Below are 21494 nucleotides of genomic sequence, written 5' to 3'. Positions count from 1 at the left end.
GGTCTGAGGTTTTGAATTTCTCACAGGCTTCCAGGAAGGGCGATGCTGCTGGTCCACGGATGACAATTTGAGTTGTGAGGAGTCAGGTGACCACTAAGCTTTGCCACTGTGTGATTTTTGAGACTAGGGTCAGGGAGCGGCCTATCACCACTTGTCATTTTGAGAAGGCTTCCTGCTCTGAGGAAGGTTTTGGGATACCCCTCAGATGGGGAGCAGGATCTGTTCTCCCCATCGAAAACCATTTGGGAACACTTGAATGTATCTGGAGAAGTCTGTGCCTTTCTTCGGCAGCCACTGCCCCCAAAGTGCAGTATCTCAGAGCAGACATTTCCTCCAAATTCCTTCTTGCTTCCTCTGTAAGAATACAATGAGGCCCCCTCGGCATCTCCCTTCAATAATGGCCCCTCTGCGGCCATCAGAGGGGCCTCTTTTACTACCTCTGGGCCAGGGATCCTGGTGTTGACGGAGAGAGTTATTAACCTGCACATCGCTCTCACAATTCAGGGGAAAACACTTCTGTGAACTCTGCTCTCCAGAGTTGATGATGGGCAAGAGCTGTTAGTGCCGTTCCCACGTACCACCGGGGGGATTCCTGAGGGCTGGCCTCAGACACACAGCAGCCCTGGCAGGGGGTGGGTCAGACAGAAGGTCCTGCCCCAGCGTTAAGGCTGGGCTCTTGCAACCTTCCTTAGTGGTGCAGCAGATACTTAAAAGTTGCCCTTCATCTTGTATCTCTGGCTGGCCAGATGGTCCCCTCAAGGGTAACGAGTGAGGGGAGAGGGAAGGGATGCTGGAAAGGGAGCTGGAGAGTGAGGGTGGGAGTCCGGCTCTGTTGCTAAGTGGCTGCGTGGCCTGGGCAAATCCTCTCCCAGCTGTGAACTTGATTCCCCATTCCTAACGGGAAGCTGGACCCCTGGATGCTCTGCTTAGGGCAGGGCCATTGCAGCCATCTCAACGCAGGAGGCACTGCCTGAGGGAGATGGTCAGAGAGTCACTGCTCCGCAAGTCTGGTGGTTCTGGGGTCAGCAGGCGCGTCGGCCTGACAAGTGTGCGGCACCTGAGTCCCGAGGCCACGCTGCTGACAGGGCCAGAGACAGAGCAGGAGCCCAGGCCGGGGCCCGCCTGCCCCCACCTCCCTGCCTCTGCTGGCCTCGCCTCTCCCTCCTTGCTGGAAGACCCTGCCCTCACTGGTGAAGTCCTAGTACAGCCTGGATCTGAGTTTCTGGTGTCTCCCCATTGTCAGCTTCCTGGTGTTGAGAACACGCTCTGGTTACGCAAGATGTTATCTGGGGGAAGCTGGGCGAAGGGTACACAGGAACCCTCTGTGCTATTTTTACAACTTCTTTTGACTCTCTAAAATTATTTCAAAATAAAAAAGCTTATTAAGAAAAGAAAGTCCAACACTTCAGGACCCACCCAAATGTCGCTTCTCCACAAAGCGTCTCTGACTCAGTCATGTGGTCCCACGTCCGTGTGGGCCACGAGTGCTCTGTGCACACATTTTTTACAGCTCCGGTCACTTCCTACATTGTTCTTCAGGCATGCAGGCCCGTACCTGATCCTCCCTGCTCTAGACCCGGACGCCCGGGGTCAGGAGCCACTCTTTCCCTCCATCAGGAACACCGCCCCCTGCCCCCCAGCGGGGTCCCGGGTGCAGCTGATGCTCAGTGACTGCTTGTGGAGTAAAGACGGATGAGTTCCCAGAGTCGCTTTGATGAGCAGTGCTGGCAGCTTCCCCGAGGGCCGGGGGGAGTGCTGGGTACGGCCCCTCTGATGTTGGTCTCTCCTCTCATCAACAGGAACTTGTCAATCTGCTCCTGACCGGGAAGGCCGTGTCCAATGTTTTCAACGACGTGGTGGAGCTGGATTCTGGGAACGGGAACATCACGCTCCTCAAAGGCATCTCCTCACGCAGCGACATAGGCTTCCTGTCCCTCTTTGAGCACTACAATGTGTGCCAGGTACCCTCGGAGCACTTGGGCCCCCGGAGACCCAGGAGCCCAGCTCCTGGGGACCTGCAGGAAGCAGGCAGGAGAAGGAGAGCTCAACTCCAGGTCCCGAGAGCGGGGTCCAGTCTCAATCACAAAAGCTTCAGGAGAAGTGCGGCTCCCCTGCCATCCAGGGTTCACACCCACAGCCAGCAGACACCAGGAAAGGGACTTCAGGGGATTTGTAGCGTCAAACGGCCGCAGTTGTCGTGTGTGTCTGTGTTGGCCAGGGCGTCTTCTCTAGTGATCAGGACCTGAGGTCTTGGGCACCGTGTTAGTTTCCTAGAGCTGTCTCAACAAAGCGTCACAAGCTGGGTGGCTTAAAACCTCAGAATGTGGCGTTTCATGGCTCTGGAGGACAAGTTCTCCTAATATAAGTCCAAAATCAAGGTGTTGGCAGGGCCACGCTCCTCCTGAAATCCACAAGGAGAATCCCTCCTTGTCCCTTATAGTGTTTGGTGTTTTCCAGCAACCCCTGGTGATCCTTGGCTTGTAGAGTTGTCACTACAATCTCTACCTCCCGTGTCACATGGCCATCTCCTCCCTCAATGTCTCCTTAGAAGGAGACAGTCATGTGGATTGCGGGCCCACCCTACTCCACTAACTTCATCTTAGCTAAGTAACCTACAGCAGTCCTGTTTCCCAATAAAGCCACATTCTGAGGTACAGGGGGCTAGAACTTCAACAGATCTTTTTTAGAGCAGACACAGTTCAATCGTAGTAGGTCTCAGTCAGTTTGCAAGTGTTTTGGTCCCTCTACCTCTCCTGTCACTTCAGCTGGGATCTTAGAAAGGATGTGACCCCCAGGTGAAGCTGGACAGAGGGTAGGGTGACAGTATCTCTGGCAACATGGGCAGGGGACCACTGGGCCCTGTGTCCTTGTCCCTGCCTGCTGCCAAGCCTTCTCCGAGTCTCGGTCTTCATGTCTTCAGGGAAGAATTGTTCTGTGGTTGATTTCACGAATGAGTTGTCCTGAGGGAATAGCAGGAGGTCTTTCTGCAGTGACCAGCCCTGCAGAGGTTCTTGGAGGGTCAGGATGAGGCCTCATAGATCTTATATCCCCAGAACCAGGGATGCAGAGACTGAGCCAAAGGGATGCTCAGAGCATGCTAGGTGGATGGGTATGTAGGGTAGTTCAGTTTCATCATGGCCTTCCTGGGTGATCACATGTTCAAGTGTGCTGTCTCCATTGAACACCACTGTTTGGATGGCCCCATCCCCAGACATCTGTGGATGACATCTGGGGGTCATCTTGGGGTGACCCCCCCACCCCTACCCCCACAGACAGGAAGCAACCCTGTGAGTTCCAAAGACTTAGGGAGTAAAGAATGAGTGACTCATTCCCAGATGTGCTGATGTCAGGAGAGCACCCAGGAGTGCAGCCATGTGGCCCATGAGATGCACCAGGCACCCTGAGCCTTGGACCCTGTGTGGGCTCTGCAAGCATTCACCTGAAATTCCACAGGCGGAGAGGTAATCTTGACCAGGCTCACAGAATCCCAAGGCTTACTAGGAGCCCTGATCTCACTCTTGTGTGGAGGGTGTTAGTCTAAATGTAAACTATTTTCCTTTGGTCTGTTGGGGGTAATTGACAGGAACATCAGTTGGACATCATCCTTTCCTTAGAGTAAAATGCTAATTGCAGAAATTCAGATCCTACAATGATCTGAATCCTCAGATCCACATGGAATCCCCACCCCAGCTGCCACTGTTTATTTGATTGGAGACGGGCACTCTCTCTCCTTGAAACAAGGGGTGGTTTGCTCCTCTGCCTTAGGACAGTGGCCTTGTTAAAGAAGGAACCCTGGGCCTCTCCCCTTCTCCCCAGAGCTCTCTGAGGACCAGGCGTCTGAAGGAGAAGGTGGAGGCCTGGCAGTTGACCAGAGTGCTTTCATCTCCTGGAACTCCACCCTCCGTCGTTTTGGTTCTGAGTTCCCCAGGGCCTTCATGATTAGCCACATCAAACAGAAGGAATCCAAGGAGGTTAAGCATCCAGGCCCAGACCTGGACCCAGAGCCAGGGCCCCCACTCAGCCTGGCCTGGTCTTTTTCCACCAGGCAGCCCAGATGTGCTTATGGGGAAGATCTGGTATTTGGAGCAACCTGGAAATGATGTCCACAGCAGAGCTGTTCTGATAAGGCTGAAGCTTTTCTTCCATGGAGCCCGGCCTGCCTTCACTCACAGCCCATCTCTAGGCTTCTCAGTGCAGCCTCTGGCTGGGAGCCAGAGTTCTGGGCCCTCACGAGTCTGTGGGGGGTGATAGGTCCTGTCAGGTGACCCACATTCCTCCTGTGCCCTGGGAGAAGCAGAGGCAACTCTGGGCCAAAAAATGCACCCCTGCCATAAGTAACGAGCCCCTACCCCTTCCCACTCCAGCCTGGCTGTGTCCTATGGAACCTGATTTGTTCTCCATGACCAACTGGACTGGCCTTGCCCATCTGACTTCCCCTTACTCCCTGCATCCCCAGGCTCAATGTGAAGGCTAGGCTGCACTGGGAAGACCAGCTCCTCCTGGCTCCTGGTGGCCATGGTGATGGGGGACTGACAGGCCAGGGAGGAAAACACAGCACAGGGAATTTAACTTAAGGGCTTCCCCATGACCTGTAAGTCATGTTCATTGCTTGCCTTCATGGAGGGACCTGGGCAAAGACTGAGCTTGGCAGGGAGAGATCTACAAGCGCCACCCTCCTCCCCTTTGTCCAGCTCCACAAATAGCACCATCTGCCCAGTTACTTGAACCAAGAGTACGTCCAGTCCATCAAGAGGTCATGGGGCTCCCACCCTAAGTTGTTTCTCAAGTCCTCTTTCACCCCATCCGAGCCACCAGCCTTGCTGGTCTGAACACCTGTGGCAGCCCAGCTGGCCTCTGGCTCCTGTCCCCGCCTCCTTCCAATCGGGCTCCTTCTCTGAAGCCAGTGTAATCTTTAAAAGAGTAGATCGATCACATTATTCCATTGCTTAACAACTTTTCATGGATTCCCAGCCCTCTGAGACTGTTACGGGCTGAATCGTGTCTTCTCTCCGATCCTTAACCCGGCATTCATTTGTTGAAGTCCTAGCTGGCAGTACCTTGGAATGTGACTATGCTTGGGGATAGGGCCATTAAAGAGGTAACAAAGGTGAAAGAAGTCCGATGGTTGGGCCCAGATCCAGCTGACTGGTGTCCTTATCAGAAGAGGTTGGGACATGGGCACACACTAAGGGCAGACCACTTGAAGACACAGGGAGAAGCCGCCCACCTTCATGCCAAGGAGAGGGGCCTCAGAAGAGACCAACCATGTTGACATTTTGACCTGGGACCTCCAGCCTCCAGAATTGTGAGAAAATTAATTTCTGTTGTTTGAGTTGCTCAGTCTGTGGAACTTTGTTATGCAGCTCCAGCAATCTAATACAGAGACTATAGTCCAGACCTTCCCTTGATTGATAAGGCCCTACATCCTGTCCCTGCTTTTCCCATTCTTCGTGTTTTGACTTCACTGTCGCTTCTTAGAGGAAGTCTTTCCTAACCTCATCACTCTATCTCAGTAGAGGTCTCCTCTTGTGGCCCCCTGCCCACCTTGTGGTTCTCCATCACAAGAATCTTAATTCTTTCCTTCACAGGCCTCCTCTTGGTTTTACATATCCCATTTCATTGCTTTTGAGATGCAAACTTGCCCCACATTTGAACACTTCTGAGATTTTGGTGTATAGTGGCAGTTGATGCGTCCGGCTTTAATTGCCAGCCTGTGTTCTTTCTTAGTGACACACAACTAATGGTGACTCTGACGGCGTCTTAGATTCACTGACATGTGGTGCGAATGTGTCTGTGTGATTATTTGTTTACTATCTCCACCCATGGGTAACCCCGCAAGGACAGGCTGTTCTAGGGTCCCTCACCGCCTGGGTCTGAAGTATAAGTCACGTTGAAAGGATGCGATCCTTGGAGATGACGAACTGTCACTTTGCTGCAGTCAAAGGTTGGTCCTTTTAAATTAGGGCTTTAAAGTTGGCAGTCCGTGAATGGGTTGGAGGCATTCACACACCTCTGTCCTGCAAAAGATGCAAGAATCCATTTAAAAATACAAGTTGACCCTTGAGCCACTCAGGGGTTAATCTGCATATAATTCATCATAGATTCTCCATATCTGCCATTCCTCGGTCTCCAGAGTCAACCGGCCATGCACTATGTAGTAGTGTAGTAGTTACTATCGAAAAATACCCATGTATGAGTGGACCCGCACGGTTCAAACCCATGTTGTTCAAGGGTCAGCTGTAATCCCTGAAGATTGTGCTGCACGTTCACCCACTAGGAGAAAGCCTGGGGCCGTGCTGGGGGGACGGGAAATGTGCCCCCACCCTCCTTCCTCACCCCAGGCCTTTGGTCAGCTACCCTGGAAACCACAGGAAGCCAATTTCGTCTTTGGAAAAAAGTCACCCAATTGGAAGGGGCTCCTGAATGAGAAAACTCATTTATAAATTCCCCGGGCAGCTTTTTTTGCCCTTAATCTTTTGACCATTGCTTAGATGGCAAGCTGCCCTTTTGTCCCTCTGCTGGAAAATTCAAGGTGGCTGATTCTGCAGACGCCGGTTCCTGGCGGGCTGCACGGCACTTTTTCCTGCAATGAGTGAGCGCTGGCTTCCCAGTCTGCAGAGCTCCCTGTTCGAGGTGATGCCCTCACCAGAAAAGCCTCTTTTAACTGGAACGGAAGCCAAGTTTGCAGTGGGCTTTAGGCACGTCCAGCCACGTCCCTTAAGACAACGAATTCCCCGCCCCTCTCACCAAGGAGGGAGCTCTGTAGTCACACTTTACTGTTCCCAGGGGGCTGGGGTGAGGGCCTAGCGGGCCAAGTAGGACATGGGCAGGGTGCTTGGATAATGAGAAAGTGAAGACTTTGTGAAGTTCACCCTGCTACCCTCTGTCGGAGGTTCACAAGCAGGCATTTCCCCAGAGCACAGCCTCTCTGGCCGAGACATGCCAGCTCCAGGTGGGCTATGGGAGGCCCAGTCTTCTGGGACGGGCCCCGGAGAAAGTATGCCCATCTCCCCACTGGAAAAATAATTCCCATTCTTTCCTTAATCCACAGGCTGCGGCTGTAAATACCTGAGTGTGCAAACATCTCCCCGGGGCTGGTGGGGATTAGGTCGAATCAAGCCTGGCCCACTGCACGTACAGAACTGAATCAGCCAGGGCCCAGGGTTGGGAATCACAGGTGACAGGGAGAGAGCGTGTCGAAGTCTGGCCACCAAGGGGCAGACCAGGCACGCATCTGAGTGGGGTGGGGGGCCAGGCCCTGCCTCTCCCCTTTGCAGATCCAACAACAGGAGGGCCCTGATGTTGATCCTGGGCATCTGCCTTGCTCACAGCACTCCTCCACCGTGAAGGTCCTCTGCTGGGGACTTTCCAAAGGATTTCCTCCTCAGGAACTTCCACCATTATTCTCCCCTTCCCTGCTTTTCCCTGATGCTTGCTGTTCCTTGAAGGTCTCTGAACATCTGTCCTGGCATCACGCATAGATGCTCACCCAGAGGCCTTCCCTCCCTTCTCCACCTGGCTCCAGCCCCACCTGTCTTCAAGCTAAATTCTTAGCTCATGTTCTGTTTCAATCACCAGGACCTTCGGTCATCAAACATTTGCTTGTGTCGACTGATAGCCCCTGCACTGCTGCTAAGGGTATATAGTCCGTGCAAGGGGCAGGCAGACATGCTGTCGTAGGGCAGAGGGATGCGCTGTGACAGAGGAGGGTGGGTACTTGGTACCTAGTTCCCATCCTCACCCCGGGACCCAGAGGGGGACATGATGCGTGCTCTCTGACTGGGTCATCTGGATGAAGCAGGACCTGAAGGAGAAGAGAGGTGTACTCGTGGACAGGGCGCAGGCATGAGGCTTGCCCTGCTGGATTAGCTTGAGGACTGGTGAGAGGCCCTGTGTGGCTGTGGCTGGGGAGGGGAGGGTGTAGGAAGAACCGGTCAGGAGGTCATTGCTGGGGGCAGAGGGGCTGGACATGCAGGGGCCTTCAGTGGCACGATGGGCAGCACCACATGCCAGCTGGCTGCCAGAGATGAGGGGAGGATGATGCCCGGCTTTCAGGCAGGGGTATCTCCCTATGACTGTCTGTAGGGCAAAGGCCCTAGGAGTGAGGGGCTCAGTGGGCAGGGACAGCCCTTTGTCAGTGAGCAGCACACACAGGCCGGGATCCCCCACAGGGCCTCGCTGAGGCCAGCCCAGGCCTGGGGTTGGACAGAAGATGTGCCAACCTGCTTCTCTGGGTGCCGTGTTGCATCAGGTATCTCCATCTGCTCCCTCTCCCTTGTCCAGGTGGGCTGCTTCCTGAAGACCCCGAGGTTCCCTATCTGGGTGGTATGCAGTGAGAGCCACTTCAGCGTCCTCTTCAGCCAGCAGCTCGAGCTGCTGCGAGATTGGAGGATTGAGCGGCTCTTCGACCTGTACTATTACGACGGCCTGGCCAACCAGCAGGAGCAGATCCGGCTGACCGTCGGTGCGCCGCCTCCCCACCCATCCTGTGTGACTGGGGAGCCTCCAGACTGGTCGGGGATGCCGGCCTTAGCACACCCAGTCAGGGCAGGCAGAGAACAATGCAGACTCGACTGTTGGGACTGGGGGATCAGAGGGCGAGTAAGAGCAGGGCCTCCTGCAGGACAGGGCCAGCAACGGGCCTTGAGAAATGGTGGGCTTAAAGGGTGGAAGGTGATGTGGAGACTACAGAGGAAAACGCATCACGCCAGCAAGTTTGGGTTTTTATTCTCCAGGCAAAGGGGAGCCATGGAAGGTTTTGGAGCAAGGGGAGTGATGGGATGAGATATGTTTTTGGAAAGAATTATTCTGGTAGCTGAAGTGGAGCAGGAGGGTGGGGTAGAGACTGGAGATGGGAGGCCAGTGAGTAGGTTCTGTGGTATCTGGGTCAGAGCTGACAGGCAGGAGGAGCCAGGAAGGGTCCAAACGAGAGGAGAAGAGCGGTAGGTGCCCGAGGACTCAGGTCTGAGGAGTACGGTTGTTGATGCTGACCTCGGGTGAGCCCGGGCCTGGCTGATGACTGTGTGCCTCTCTCTCCCTCCCTCCCCAGACACCACCCAGACCGTCCCTGAGGACAGAGACAACAGCCTCGTCCCTCCCCTTGAGCTCTGCATCAGAACCAAGTGAGTCAGGCTCATCTCTGACTGCCGAGCCTTGCCCGAGTGGTGGTGGAGGGGTGGGGGGGTGAGGTGCAGCAGTAGGGGGGGTGGTCTGTAAGAAGGAGAATGGGGTTCCTGGATTGTCCCCACCTAGGAGGGGTGTGTGTGATGGGGAATGGAGGACCCCCGCAGACTGGAAAGACTCAGTGCTTGGGGCTGGTTCATACGTGGCATTTTCTGGTCACTGGAGCCCAGGGAGAAGCGTGTGATTTGTGAGATGACATGTCTTCAGACAGCTTGTTAAAATGCCCCATGTCAGGTGGTGGGGGTGGTGAGCTGGTGCCTCTTGAGACCCCTCCTCATTCAAAGCAGCAGCTGCCAGACATGGTGAGTGCTGTTAGGCCCAAAGGAGGAAGAGCAGGTGAGGTTACCTGGTGGTGTCGTGTAGGGTGGGGGGTGGCAGGGAGGCACTTGAATAGGATCGGAAGTGAGGAGGACCCGGCCTGGCCAGGGTGTGCTCAGCCAGAGCCTCCTGGAGAAGTGATGCCTCTGCGTCAGGGAGGGGCGGCCCTGGACCTTCTGCTGGTGCAGGTGGGGCCCTCTGAACACCCAGTGGAGGCACCCTGGAACCTCCAAGGCAGTGGGGGGTCCTCCAGTCCTATCACCCCACCCTCGGTCTTTAGGGAGACTGAGGATCAGGCCAGGGGACTCACTTGACTCAGGAGTTCCCTGACCGGGCCCAGAGCTGGGGCGACACTCTGCAGTGGGGAGGCAGAGGGAATCGCCAGCGCTCAGGCTGACCCTTCTCAGAGCCTCTGGGTGGTGACGCAGAGGCCTCAGGGTGCCAGGGGAGGGGCAGGCCAGGAGGGAGGAGACCCGGGTTCCAGCAGGGGAGCAGGAGAACGTGCCAGCGTGGTGAGCGTGGGTCCCAGAGTTTGGATCCCGGCCTCGCCGCTTTCTGTCAGTGAGCCATCGGACTCCTGTCTGTGCCTCACTTTGTCGTCTGTAAAGTGGGGTTGATGGCTGGGCCTGGCTCACATGGCTGTCATAAAGAGTACCCAGAACATCACCAAGTGCCTTGCACAGCCCTGGATATTATTGTCTCAACCGCTCACGACTCCCAGTGACCTTGGGCGGAACCTTTGTTTTCCTGTTTGTGAAGTGGTGGCGATTGGGGTGGAGGATGTGGGCCACGTCTGGGGCCCTGCGTCTCTGACTGCCTGAGATCCAGGGGGCTCACCTGGAGCCTAGGGCTGCTGCCCAGCCACCCACAAGCCAGTGAGCCCTTGAATAGAGCCAAGGAGAGAAAGTAGGCTCCACAAACACAGGAAGGGACGTAGAGGAGGTATGGGGACATCTGCCTTGTCCCCCACTCATGCATCCATCTGCTCATCCGTCCACCTGCCTGCCTGCCGGGCCGGGGTGGAGCATTCCTGTGGGGTCATGTGCCGGCGTTTCTTTCGTCGGGAGGATTAAAGGCACACGCAGCCCGCTTTCCTTTCATGTACAAAGGGCCACTCATTCAGAGTGATGAGAGACGGGCAGCAGCAGGGGAAGGAGGTGACACCGACCTTGGCACCTCCTGTAGGATAGGGTGGGGGGCCACCGGGCATCCTTCCTGCAGGAGGGTCTGCCCAGCAGGGCTCCGGGCCATGCCCTGGGCGCAGGCTCTGCCCTCCTCCAAACCCCTGGGACCTTTCCCTGAAGGCCTCTGCAGGAAAGTCCGTCTCTGCAGCCCTCCCCGGTGGCCCACTGCCCCGAACCTCTCCACTGACCCTCTTTGGAGTAACTCCTCCTTTCCTGAGAATGCTTCTGCTGCAGAACTCGGCTTACCAGGTGCCTCCCAGGGATCCAGGGATTGGTCTTTGTAGGCTCAGCCCTGATTGACAAGTGCTTGAGAATGACTTGGGGCTCTGGTCAGTCCAGAGACATCCAAGTATGAACGTGGGCCTGAGGCTCCTCTCCCTCGTCTGTCAGTGGTCTCTTCTCCTATGACCTACCCCTGCCCTGGGGTGGGGCCACGGGCCCTGAAATGAACCAGTGAAATGACGGCATGTGAAATGATCTGGAGAGGCTTCCCTGAGCCCTTGGCCTGGGGCAGGCGGTCCAGGTTGAGTCCCTGCCCCGCCCTTGTCCATCCCTGCTTACTGTCACGGGAGCAGCCTAGGCCAGACTGAGTCCTGGCATCTCCTCCAGCAGAGCTCCTTAGTGCTTGTCACAGATAGAAAATCATCATATGTGGGCAACACACAGGGTTTGGGACAACTGGCCTGGGGCCCCTGGTAGGATAGCCAGTGAGCCCTTGAATAGAGCTGTTCCCTGCTGGCTGCTGGGGATCAGTGGTCTAGCATGTCTGTGTCTGTCCCCTCGCAGGGAAGGTTTGCTCTAGAGCGTGGTCCCCAGGCTTCAGCGGGCCTCCCCTGCTGGGGCATGGTTAAACACAAATCCCTTGCCCCTTGACGCCCACCCCTGAGCTTCTGGTTCAGTCTGTCTGGAATGTGGCCTGAGAATCTGCATCTCTCGAGTTCCTGGGGGCTGTAGGTGCTGCTGTCCTAGGGCGGCCCTTTGAGAACTGATGCTCTGGTGGCTGGTGGGGATGGTGGCCACCTTCCCCTCCCCCTCCCTGGCTGCCTGGTGAGGGTCAGCCGTCAAGTGAGATGCTGAGCCTCCAGCGTCTGGCCTGCTCTGACACACTGGCCCTGAGGTACTTCCATCCTGGCTCCGTGGCTGCCCTCTGCCCGCCCAGGTCTAAGTGCTGCACCCCCGTGTGGACTTTGCTGAGACCAATTCAACTTCTCCCATCACTTGCTCTACCCTGTTGGGTCCTTCTGGGTAGTTAACACGACACGACTTTTCCCAGCATCATTCCCGGAAAGCTGAGTGGGTGAGTGAGTAGAGGGAATGTGGGATTTTTCCCCCTGTGTACCCGTCAGATAACATACCATTGTAATGGGAAACAGCAGGCCCAGCCTCCTGGGATCCTCTTCCAAGGGGTTGGATTACAAAGGCTTTGCATTTTGTTTTCATCCCAGATTCTCAAACAGCTCAAAGGGAGAAACTTGGGAAAGTGACCTTCAAGGTCAGTGAGACCCGCTAGTGCTGGGGCCCTGCCTCTTGGGGGATAGGTCCTACTGCCTTGACAGGAAGTGGGTATGGCTCCAGCTCAGGTCCTTTCCAAGGCCAGTCAGAGTCCAAGCACCTGCTGAAAGGCAGGTCTCACAGCAGCATAGACCAACTTGAGGGCAGGTGGGATTTCTCCATCATCACTCCAACCTCATGAAACTTCTGGACTTGACTCTATGCAAGAAACAGCTGGATGAGACTTGCGTCTTGCTCTCAGAGTTCACAAATGGACAGAAGTCAAGTTCAGAATCAACTCTGTTGCAATGCAGGAAGAGACGCACTGCCCACCCTCAGACTCAGCTCTTGTTGCCCTATAAGAGCCTCTGACACTCACACTAAACCGCACGAGGCACGCCACATGCCTGGCCATCTGGCGGCCTGCTTGGGTCCACAGAAAGGCCTTTGGACAACTTCTGACATGGCCCTTCCTTCTACGGACAGGGTTCTCTAGGGTTGGGGTCTGGCCCCAGGCCACACCCCGAGTCAAGAACAGTGCAGGGCCTGGAGCTTAGGCCCATGCTGTCCCAGCCCAGTGGAAGGTCACTGAACGGGCAGGGTGACTTCCCGCCACCTGGCTTTGTTGCCATGGTGACATTGCACAAGACCAGACTGCCAGACTTCGGAGAAGAGCATCCTAATTGGAATCCACCCCAGGTCCCGGACCATCTCCACTCTCTAGCGTAACACATGCCTCGGCCTCATAGAATCTCCTGTTACCTTTGCTTGTGTCTGTCCCCTACCCTCCTCCCTCCTCCGTTCTCTAGCCATCTCAGCAAAAAAAAAAAAAAAAAAGCCTGATTTATGGTCATTTCCAAACAAGGCACACACAGTAACCTCTCTCAAGCTTCCAGTCTCAGTAGAATGGGGGAGAAAAAATGAAACGGTTGTCAACAGTCCAGAGAAAAGAGGAAAGAACTCATAACTGGGGCCTGGGGCTGGGCCACAGATGTTTCTGTTTGGAGGATCAGACGAAAAATGGAAAATGTAATTTCAGCTGGGACGATGCCTTTGAGGGGCTGTAGCCGAGTGCCCACCTCCCTCTGCTGCTCCCCCCTACAGCCTGAGGAATCTCTGCAAACACCCTTCTTGCCTCGGTGCTGTCTTCACAGTGCCTCTCACCCGCTGAGGGAGAGTACCCTGGGTGCTCCTGCCACCCAGCCCCCCTCTTCTGAGTCCCCTCCCTGCAGCCCACAGGCACAATGGCCCGTGGTGTTCCTTGTTCATGGAATATGTGACACCATGTTGCACAGCATTGAATGGGAGTCTGGAGACCCCGACTGAGTCCTGGCTCTGCTGCTATCATGTGGCTCCAGGTCTGGCTCCATCTGGACCTCCATTTCCCATATGTGGATTGGGTATAATGGTGCCTTCCCTGAGCTGTGGCGAGGTTGAGAGAAAGCATTCCCTTTCCTTTGGAGACCTTGGGGGACTCACACGCGAGGTTGGCCGAGGATGGGTGGGGAGGAGGAAGAATGGGAGGAGGCAGAAGGGAAGGGAGGGGAGGTGGGCCTTGGACAGATCTCAGTGCCCACTGGGGTCAAAGGGGAGGGGGAGTGCAGTGTGAAGACTCAGGTTTTCCTGCTGGTGCCCAGGCTTGAGAAGGGATAGCAGGGGTAGTGGGTGTGCAGGGGCATGGTCATTCAGCAGCACCCCTGGGAGCCCAGCACTGAGCCAGCGGTCATGGAGGGGATGGAGGCAAGTGAGACCAGCTCTGCACGTTAGGGGCTCACAGTCTAGCAGGAGAGGAAGACGCCATAACAGTATGGTGGGGAGAGCCTGGCCGCGGTACTGAGGAAGGATACTTCTGGAAGGAGGGGTGCTAGATCTGACCCGGAAGGATGCGGGGTGGAGAGGGAGGATGGTCATTGCAGGTGCAGGTGTTGCAGGAACAGGGACCCCTTCTGGGGCCCAACAGTGGGCTCTTGTCTAACACTCAGAAATGAGTTGTCCGAGGAGACACGTGTGCTGACAGCGTGAGAGACTTTATTGGGAAGGGGTGCCCGGGTGGAGAGCAGTAAGGGAACCCAGGAGAACTGCTCTGCCATGTGGCTCACAGTCTCGGGTTTTATGGGGATGGGATTAGTTTCTGGGTTGTCTCTGGCCAGTCATTCTGACTCAGGGTCCTTGCTGCTGAAGCACACATAGCTCAGCCAAGATGGATGCCGGTGAAAAGGATTCTGGGAGGTGGTCGGACATGAGGCGTCTCCTTTTGACCTTTTCCCGAACTCTTCAGTTTGACGGTGGCTTGTTCTGTGTTCCTTACCAGGGCCTCCTGTCATAAAATAGCTCATGTGATTGGTTCCTATGGTTCCTGGCCAGGATAGGTGGTTTCAGTTGGTATGATTCCCCCAGAGGGCACAGCTCTGGCCAGGCTCTCAAGTGAGAGGCAGCCCATGGGGCTCATCCTGTAGCTGCTCTGGCTGCCAGTGGCTGGCCCCTAGGATGGGATGCTGGCACACTGGATACTTATCTGGAAATCCAAAATGAGTGAGAGGAATTCTGGGGTGTATCTCTACAGGTCAGCTCTGGCGGCTTTAAAAGCAGGCCTGCTCTCTTCTCCTCACTGGTACAGCAAGTCAGCTTTCTTCCCCCTGAAATACACCAGTTCTGTCAGTGTTGAGAATCTGTGGAGGCAGGTAACTGCTGCTCTGCTCAGTGATGGCTGCTGGAGAGGAAAGGGATTCAGTCGTGATCATGAGATGGGCCTGCCCGTGACGCTGAGTGTACCTGAGCTCTGGGGACCACCGCATCTTCACTGAGCTCAACCCCTGAGCCAGTGGTCCTTGACTGGGGGCAGTTTTGTACCGCAGGGGATATTTGGCAACATCTGGGGACATTTTGGGTTGCCCTTGGTGGGGGGGGGAGGGTGTCAGATGTCCTGCAGTGCACAAGACAGCCATCGCAACAGAACTATTCAGCCCCAAATACCCACTGTGCCCACGCTGAGGAGCCCTGCTTCTTCATAGCTGAGTGAGCTTTGATGCTGCCTGCCCACCGAGAAGCCACTCCATTTCACCCTTCCCTTTCTCTATCAGCCCCTGATTGCATGTTTAGAGTTCTTATTCATCCTTGTAATTGGCCTGTAGACTTTCAGAACCATCCTCCCGGGGAACCATTCATCCCCTTCATAAACACAGCATCCCAGCCTTTGAGCTCTTTTAATTTTAAAACATGTCTGCTTTCCTGTTGTAGTTGTACACTGCTTTCTTTCTGTGTTTCTGCTACTCTCCCTGCCTCAGCACCTGTTGGCCAGGGTGCGGTGTGTTGGTTACCTCTATGGGAAGCCTCAAAGCCAACATCAAACCCACAGCCAGACCTTAGGACTCACTGACTGGTTGGTGTGACATGGGCGTCTAGCAGCAGATGAGAGTGACTCACCCCTGCACTGAAGCCAAACTATTTTGTCAAATTGGGAGCTCAGAGGAGAAGCTTCTGTCTGCCTGTCAGTATGGGGAGGGTGAGGCTGTGAGGGATGGAGAGGGATGAGGGAAGGGCACTGGGGACCAGGCTGAGGGTGGATCTTATAGGGATACAGGAAATCTGCTCTATTTCTGACTCTTCCCCTCATTCTCTCCATGACTGGAGGCAAGAATCCAAACTGGTCTTGGCAGTAGTTTCTCCTTTGCAAATCTGGGTCCCTGGTGCCTGTCTGGAGGCAGGCTGTGGGCAGGAATGTCGCTCTTTTCTCTGCCTTTCATCTGGGCATCTGGATTCAGGATGTGCTCCTAGTGTCTAAGATTTTGATAGGAACTTTACGGAAGCTGATGCTCCTCTACGGGGCTTCCCTGGTGCCTCAGTTGGCAATGAACCTGCTTGCAATGTAGGAGATCCGGGTTCGATCCCTGAGTCAGTAAGATTCCCTGGAGAAGGGAATGGCAACCCACTCCAGTATTCTTGCCTGGGAAATTCCATGGACAGAGGAGCCTGGTGGACTACAGTCCATGGGGTGGCAAAGAGTCGGACACGATTGAGCGACTAACACACATACACACACTCTCCTCTACAAATCTTAACAGGACAGTAAAAGGTTTTTAATGATGTGTTTCAAAACTGCAAAGATGATGAGCAGAGAAAGCAAATTGAAAACCTCAAGTTGCCTGGTAGAATCAATGAGGCTCTGCCTTATGTGGCTGCAGGTTGCTCAAGTGCTGTTTACCCAGTAGGTGCAGTAGGTCCACATACTCCCTTGGAACCTGTGGTCATCGCAACCCTTCTCAGCTCATCTTACCTCCAGAGCCTGCTTGGTTGTGGAAGTCAGACCTCTACCCATCTTCCCCACCAGCTGGACCTCTATTAGCTACCGTGAGCTGTCATCAGGGTCCTGCACCGGTAGGGCAGGCAGTGGGCACTCTTCACCAAGGAGAAGCCTGACTCCTTCTGGGGCTGCTATGTTGTCTCCAGACACCATCCCAGTGTCTCTCCTTAAAGCAGTGATGGATGCTCTGATGCTGATGGTTCCATCAAATTAGCTCAACCCCAAAGCATCTAATAGGTTCCTCTAGATCTATCTCAGTGCCAACAACACAGCACCTCAGGACACTGTCTAAGGCACTCGGGTACCAAAGAATCACTTAGTCCACGTTCCAGTGGAGCAGGTAATGCTGACCTTGTTGATGCACAAGACATGACTGATGATGAAGCAGAGGTTAGGTCCGTGGAGGAGCATGAGAGGTTATCCTGCCTTTCTTATCACAGGGTATGCTTGGAATGGATCTTGTTAAGGTAGTTCTTCCAACAATTACTCTTGGGAGAAACTCTCTTCTAGAAATGTATGCAAACTTTTGCACATCCAGACCTGCCTCTGAGTATCTGAGACTGGAAGGATTCCAGGGACCAAGTGGTTCGGGTGATGAAATGGTACCTCTCTTAGCCTTTTATGCAGGAAGAAAAGAACCAATTTGCCAAAAAACCATACAACCCCATTTTGGGTGTGATTGTGCAGCATCCCAGGACGCTACCAAATGACACTGAAGGGAATGCAGAGCTAGTTTTGGAGGGTTTCTTAAAATAGTTTAACATTCATGGCTGAGCAGCTATTCCATCGTCCACAGCCTTTTATGCCGAGTGTTTTAACAAGAAGATGCATTCCAGTGTTCATATTTGGACCAGATGAAAATTTCTTAAACTGTCACTTGACACGCATGACACGGGCAGGGCTGTGCCCGGTGTCTAGACTATGGCAGCCATTACATTCTTACATTCCCTGGGGAGTTATGGAAGCCCTGGGCAGGGTGGAGGCCTCGGTGGAGCTAGGAGGAGAATGCCGTAATAATTGTTACAAAATGAACTACATGCAAATATTGTCACCCACACCACACCTTTCTATGGGAGCAAGGAACACAAAATTACACTAAGATTTTTTTTTTCCTTCTCCAAATGACAAGAAATCTTTTTGCTCACTTGAAGGGAAATGGAATGATGTACAGTGTGAAAAATACTCCGTGGGGGTCTTACAGTCTTTATAGAGACCAAGAAGTTGCTGGTCATTGGTAGGAAAGTGGGTTGGAAGAACAGAACGAGTATGAATCCCCCTGCCTCTGCAAGGCTGTCCCTCTCAACTGGAAACTCAGAGACATAGATGGGGTCCCGAAAGGCAGGCACAGTCATGAAGAAAGGCAAAGAGCAGAAGCCTGAGGAGGGAAGGAGAGAAATTCAGCGGGGTTCTAGGTTATTCATGAAGATGGAAAATACTGGCTTTATGGTGAACCACGACTGAAACTTCATGGTACTTCTAATCACTTGGTTGGAAAATGCAGCAGTCTTACTTTGAGAGAACCTGTTCACTCCCATCTTGCTGCAGGTGCAATCTCAGGGATACAGACAGACCTCAGAGATGTTGTGGGTTCGTTCCAGACCCATGCAGTAAAGCAATTCATATGAATTATTGGTTTCCCAGTGCATATGAAGGTTAGGTTTACACTATCCTGTAGTCTGTCAAGTGTGCAATAGCATTATGTCTAAAAAACAATGTGTATATCTTAATTAGGAAATACTTTATTGCCAAAAATGCTAACCATCATGATCTTCAGTGAGTCGTAATCTTTTGTAATAATGTCAAAGATCACTGATCATGGATAACGGTAACAGAGATAGTAATAATGAAACAGCTTGAACTGCAGAGTCAGCAAATGCTGTTGGAAAAAATGGTGCTGATAACTTGTTCGATTCAGGGTTGCCATAAACCTTCAATTTGTAAACAAACAAACAAACAAACAAACCCCACAGTATCTGCGAAGTTCAATAAAGAAAAGCTCAATAAAATGAGGTCTGCCTGTGCTGGGCTTTCCAGTGCAGATGTACAAGTAAAGTAAAAAAAAGTGTCCCATTCTTCCCTCTCTGTGACAATTTCAATTTTGACTTATAAACTTTAGGGTTTGAAAATGTCTGCTCCCCAAACCCCACACCCTGGGAAACATTTCAAAACCCCAGCCTCAAACTCCATGTTCTAGTACTGCTATTGAGGTATGCAACATCTGTTTCCTGGTTTGTATAATGTTAGGATGTACGTTTGTGTATAATGCACCCAATGCCAGATTTTTCCGAAGTATTCCGCCTGCTATAAATGTGATTCCTCTCAGTCCTTTATAGAAAACTAATTTCATGTACTAATATTAAAATTAAGTGCTGGTCTCTCCTATAATGACTTTAATTTGGGGATTGAACTATGATTAAATTATATCTAACTCTGCTGAAGTGTTAGTTGCTCAGTTGTGTCTGACTCATTGCAATCCCATGGACTGTAGCCCGCCAGGCTCCTCTGTCCATGGGATTCTCCAGGCAAGAATACTGGAGTGGGTTGCCATTTCCTTCTCCAGGGGATCTTCCCAATCCAGTGATCGAATCCGAGTCTTGTGCATTGTGGGCAGATTCTTTACATCTGATCCACCAGTAAGCCCTGTCTAACTCTGGACTCCTATTTAATCATACTCACTGCTTCTTAAAGCTTCCTAAAGTAATTTTTTGAAAATGCAAACCTGTGTTTTACTGAACTGCTCACAGCACTTTACTAACTTCTCGTGGTTTTTAGAGCAAAGGCCAGAATCCTTGCGAGGCCTCCTAGGTCCTGTGTGGTGCAGCCCCTGCAGGCTCCCTATGTCCCCTGCCTACCTTTCTGGGCTCCGGCAACTGGACCCCCTTCTGTGCCTTGAAACCTCCAGGATTGCTCCATATCTGGGTCTTCCCATGTGTCTTTAAAGTGCCACCATCTGGCCCCCCCCCGAAGAGCGGCTGGACTCAGATGTGTGTAGATCACTCGGCTTGTCAAGGGGTTTTGGGTGCATTTGTCTTATAGGGACCCGGTGTGTAGGTTTGTCTGTGGGTGTGGAGGAGTGACGTGGACATGATGAAACTTGAAATCCTCGAAGCCCTGGAGATGGGAGATCAGGTGAGTGAAGACAAGAGACGGTTCCTCTGTGGCCCCGCAGCTCTAACTCTCTGTCGCTCTGTTCTTAGGTGGAAGGGCGCATCAGTGGACTGGAATGGCTCGGAACCCATCCTGTGACCCTCTGTGGGGATGAGCTCATGGCTCCACCTCTCATCACCAGGGGTGATGGCAGAGCCCTGGGCCTCAGGGACAAGTCTGGGCCAGCACCTGAACCAGCCCTGCCGCAGAAGTGTCCAAAACCTGCCTGCCTCTTCCATGAAGGGCCTGCCGGGGAGCGACTCGGGCCCAGTGCGCTGCTGTGTAGCCCCTCCCAGCTGAGCTGTGACTGCCAAGGGAGGCTGGTGGGACCTCTGCTGCCTTTTCTGTGCATCCCTCCCTGACTCCCTGCCAGGCCATCCCCTCGTCAGACCTCTGATGTGGTCAGCCGAGGGATCCAGGGCACTCGTTATTTCTGAGAGTTGGTTTCTATAAACCAGGAGTCGGATCTTTGCTGAGGCCCAGTCTCATTTGTTCTGTTGCTGCAAAGGAAGCTTGAGGTTTGTGAGGTTCATAGCTGGGGGCGGATGGTGACGGGTGGAGGGGGCCAGAGCCCTGGAGACCTGTGGGCTCAGTCATCACCCAGCAAGAGTCTCTATGTGAGACATACCCTGTGGCCCAGAGGTGTCCCTGGCTGGGCTTATGGTCTGGCCTGCCTTCTGTTGATCAGCCCATGTCTGAGACACCAAGCTCCATAAGCAGTCCTGAGCAGGAGTAACTCAGGCCCCCTGGGATCCCAGCTCAGGGCTGACCTCGATGCCTGTGAGGCCCCATGAGGACAGACATGTGCACCTGGAGGGTAGGCTACACATGGCCAAACAGGTATGGGGAAGAGAACCTTCTAGGGAGGGACCTTTTGGCCCTGGAGGACAGTAAGATGAGGATGAGAAGAGGGACTAGATATGGTCCCTTGTGTGACCGTAGTGAGGCATGTGTGGAGAAAACTGGCTTAACTGTGGGTGGGCAGAGCCCATGGAGACCCTCACACTCCAGATTGAGGGTAGAGTAGGTGGGAAGGGTAGAGTACGTGGGAACGGGGAAGACTCCATAGTCGCCCGAGAAGAGAAAATTGTACTCGGAGCCTCCTTCATTCCAATAATTTATATCCTACGGATTCCAAAGAGGAGCACGAGCAAGCATAGAAAAGCAATGGAAGGCTGGTGAAGAAGGAGACCAGAGAGAGTTTTGTCAAAAACGGAAGCTACAGACCCCTCTGCAGTGGCTCCCCACAGTGGACTGAGCGAGGGTACCCAGAAGTAGAACACGGCCTCCAGGGACCTCTGTCACCTGGCTGCCCACGTGGGAGTCAGGAGCTGCATCGTGGACGAGTCCCCCCACCCCTACCCTACACACACCTGGCTGTGCCCCTCGAGTGCTTGGCTGGGATTCTGAGTGGGGCCTGCAGAGCAGAGTGTTCACACGCAAGGACCAGGCACGCGCTCCTCCCACATCTGCCCTGACCCGGGGAGAATTGTAGACACTGGATGGCAGCCAGTCCCCAGCTTCCGTGTCCCCCCTTAAGGCTCAGGACACAAACAGCTCGGGGGTTGTGATCCCCCTGCAGTGCTGGCCGAAAGGAGACCCCCTCCTTCTCTTTAAGAGCCAAGCATACAGCAGGCAAAGCTGGTGTTTGATGGTGACCACTAGAGTCTGTTTAGTGCTTTCGTGGGCTGGGTAAAAGCAGTGGCGGGACTATGGGTCTTTGGGGAGCAGCAAGTAGGAGCCGGGAGGGAAGTGAGAGGCCAGGAGTGCTTTGTCCTGGCTGTGCCGAGGCCCCCGTGGGGTTTGCTGTGTAAACTCCAGTGGCCATTCACTGCAGGCGTCCAGCAGAAACGCTTCCTATATGTCCCTGA

At 53.8% G+C, this 21494-nt stretch overlaps 1 protein-coding gene and 1 pseudogene across 1 annotated transcript in view; both read left to right on the top strand.

Annotated features, from left to right (window-relative positions):
- MINDY4 (MINDY lysine 48 deubiquitinase 4) overlaps positions 1-20094 on the top strand; it is a 108906-nt gene extending 88812 nt beyond the window's left edge. The window contains exons 15-18 of the mRNA XM_043463269.1: positions 1800-1961; positions 8284-8464; positions 9050-9122; positions 19674-20094. Of these exons, the coding sequence (XP_043319204.1) occupies positions 1800-1961; positions 8284-8464; positions 9050-9122; positions 19674-19722 (465 nt within the window). The 3' untranslated portion in view covers positions 19723-20094. The remainder of the gene's footprint in view (positions 1-1799; positions 1962-8283; positions 8465-9049; positions 9123-19673) is intronic.
- Positions 13854-19667, top strand: LOC122438905 (annotated as a pseudogene).
- Positions 20095-21494: the final 1400 nt, after the last annotated feature.

The sequence above is a fragment of the Cervus canadensis genome, chromosome 3, assembly GCF_019320065.1.
Source record: "Cervus canadensis isolate Bull #8, Minnesota chromosome 3, ASM1932006v1, whole genome shotgun sequence".
Lineage (NCBI taxonomy): Eukaryota > Metazoa > Chordata > Mammalia > Artiodactyla > Cervidae > Cervus > Cervus canadensis.
The sequence above is the reverse complement of the archived record's forward strand: the minus strand, read 5'-3'. Positions and strand labels throughout refer to the sequence as shown.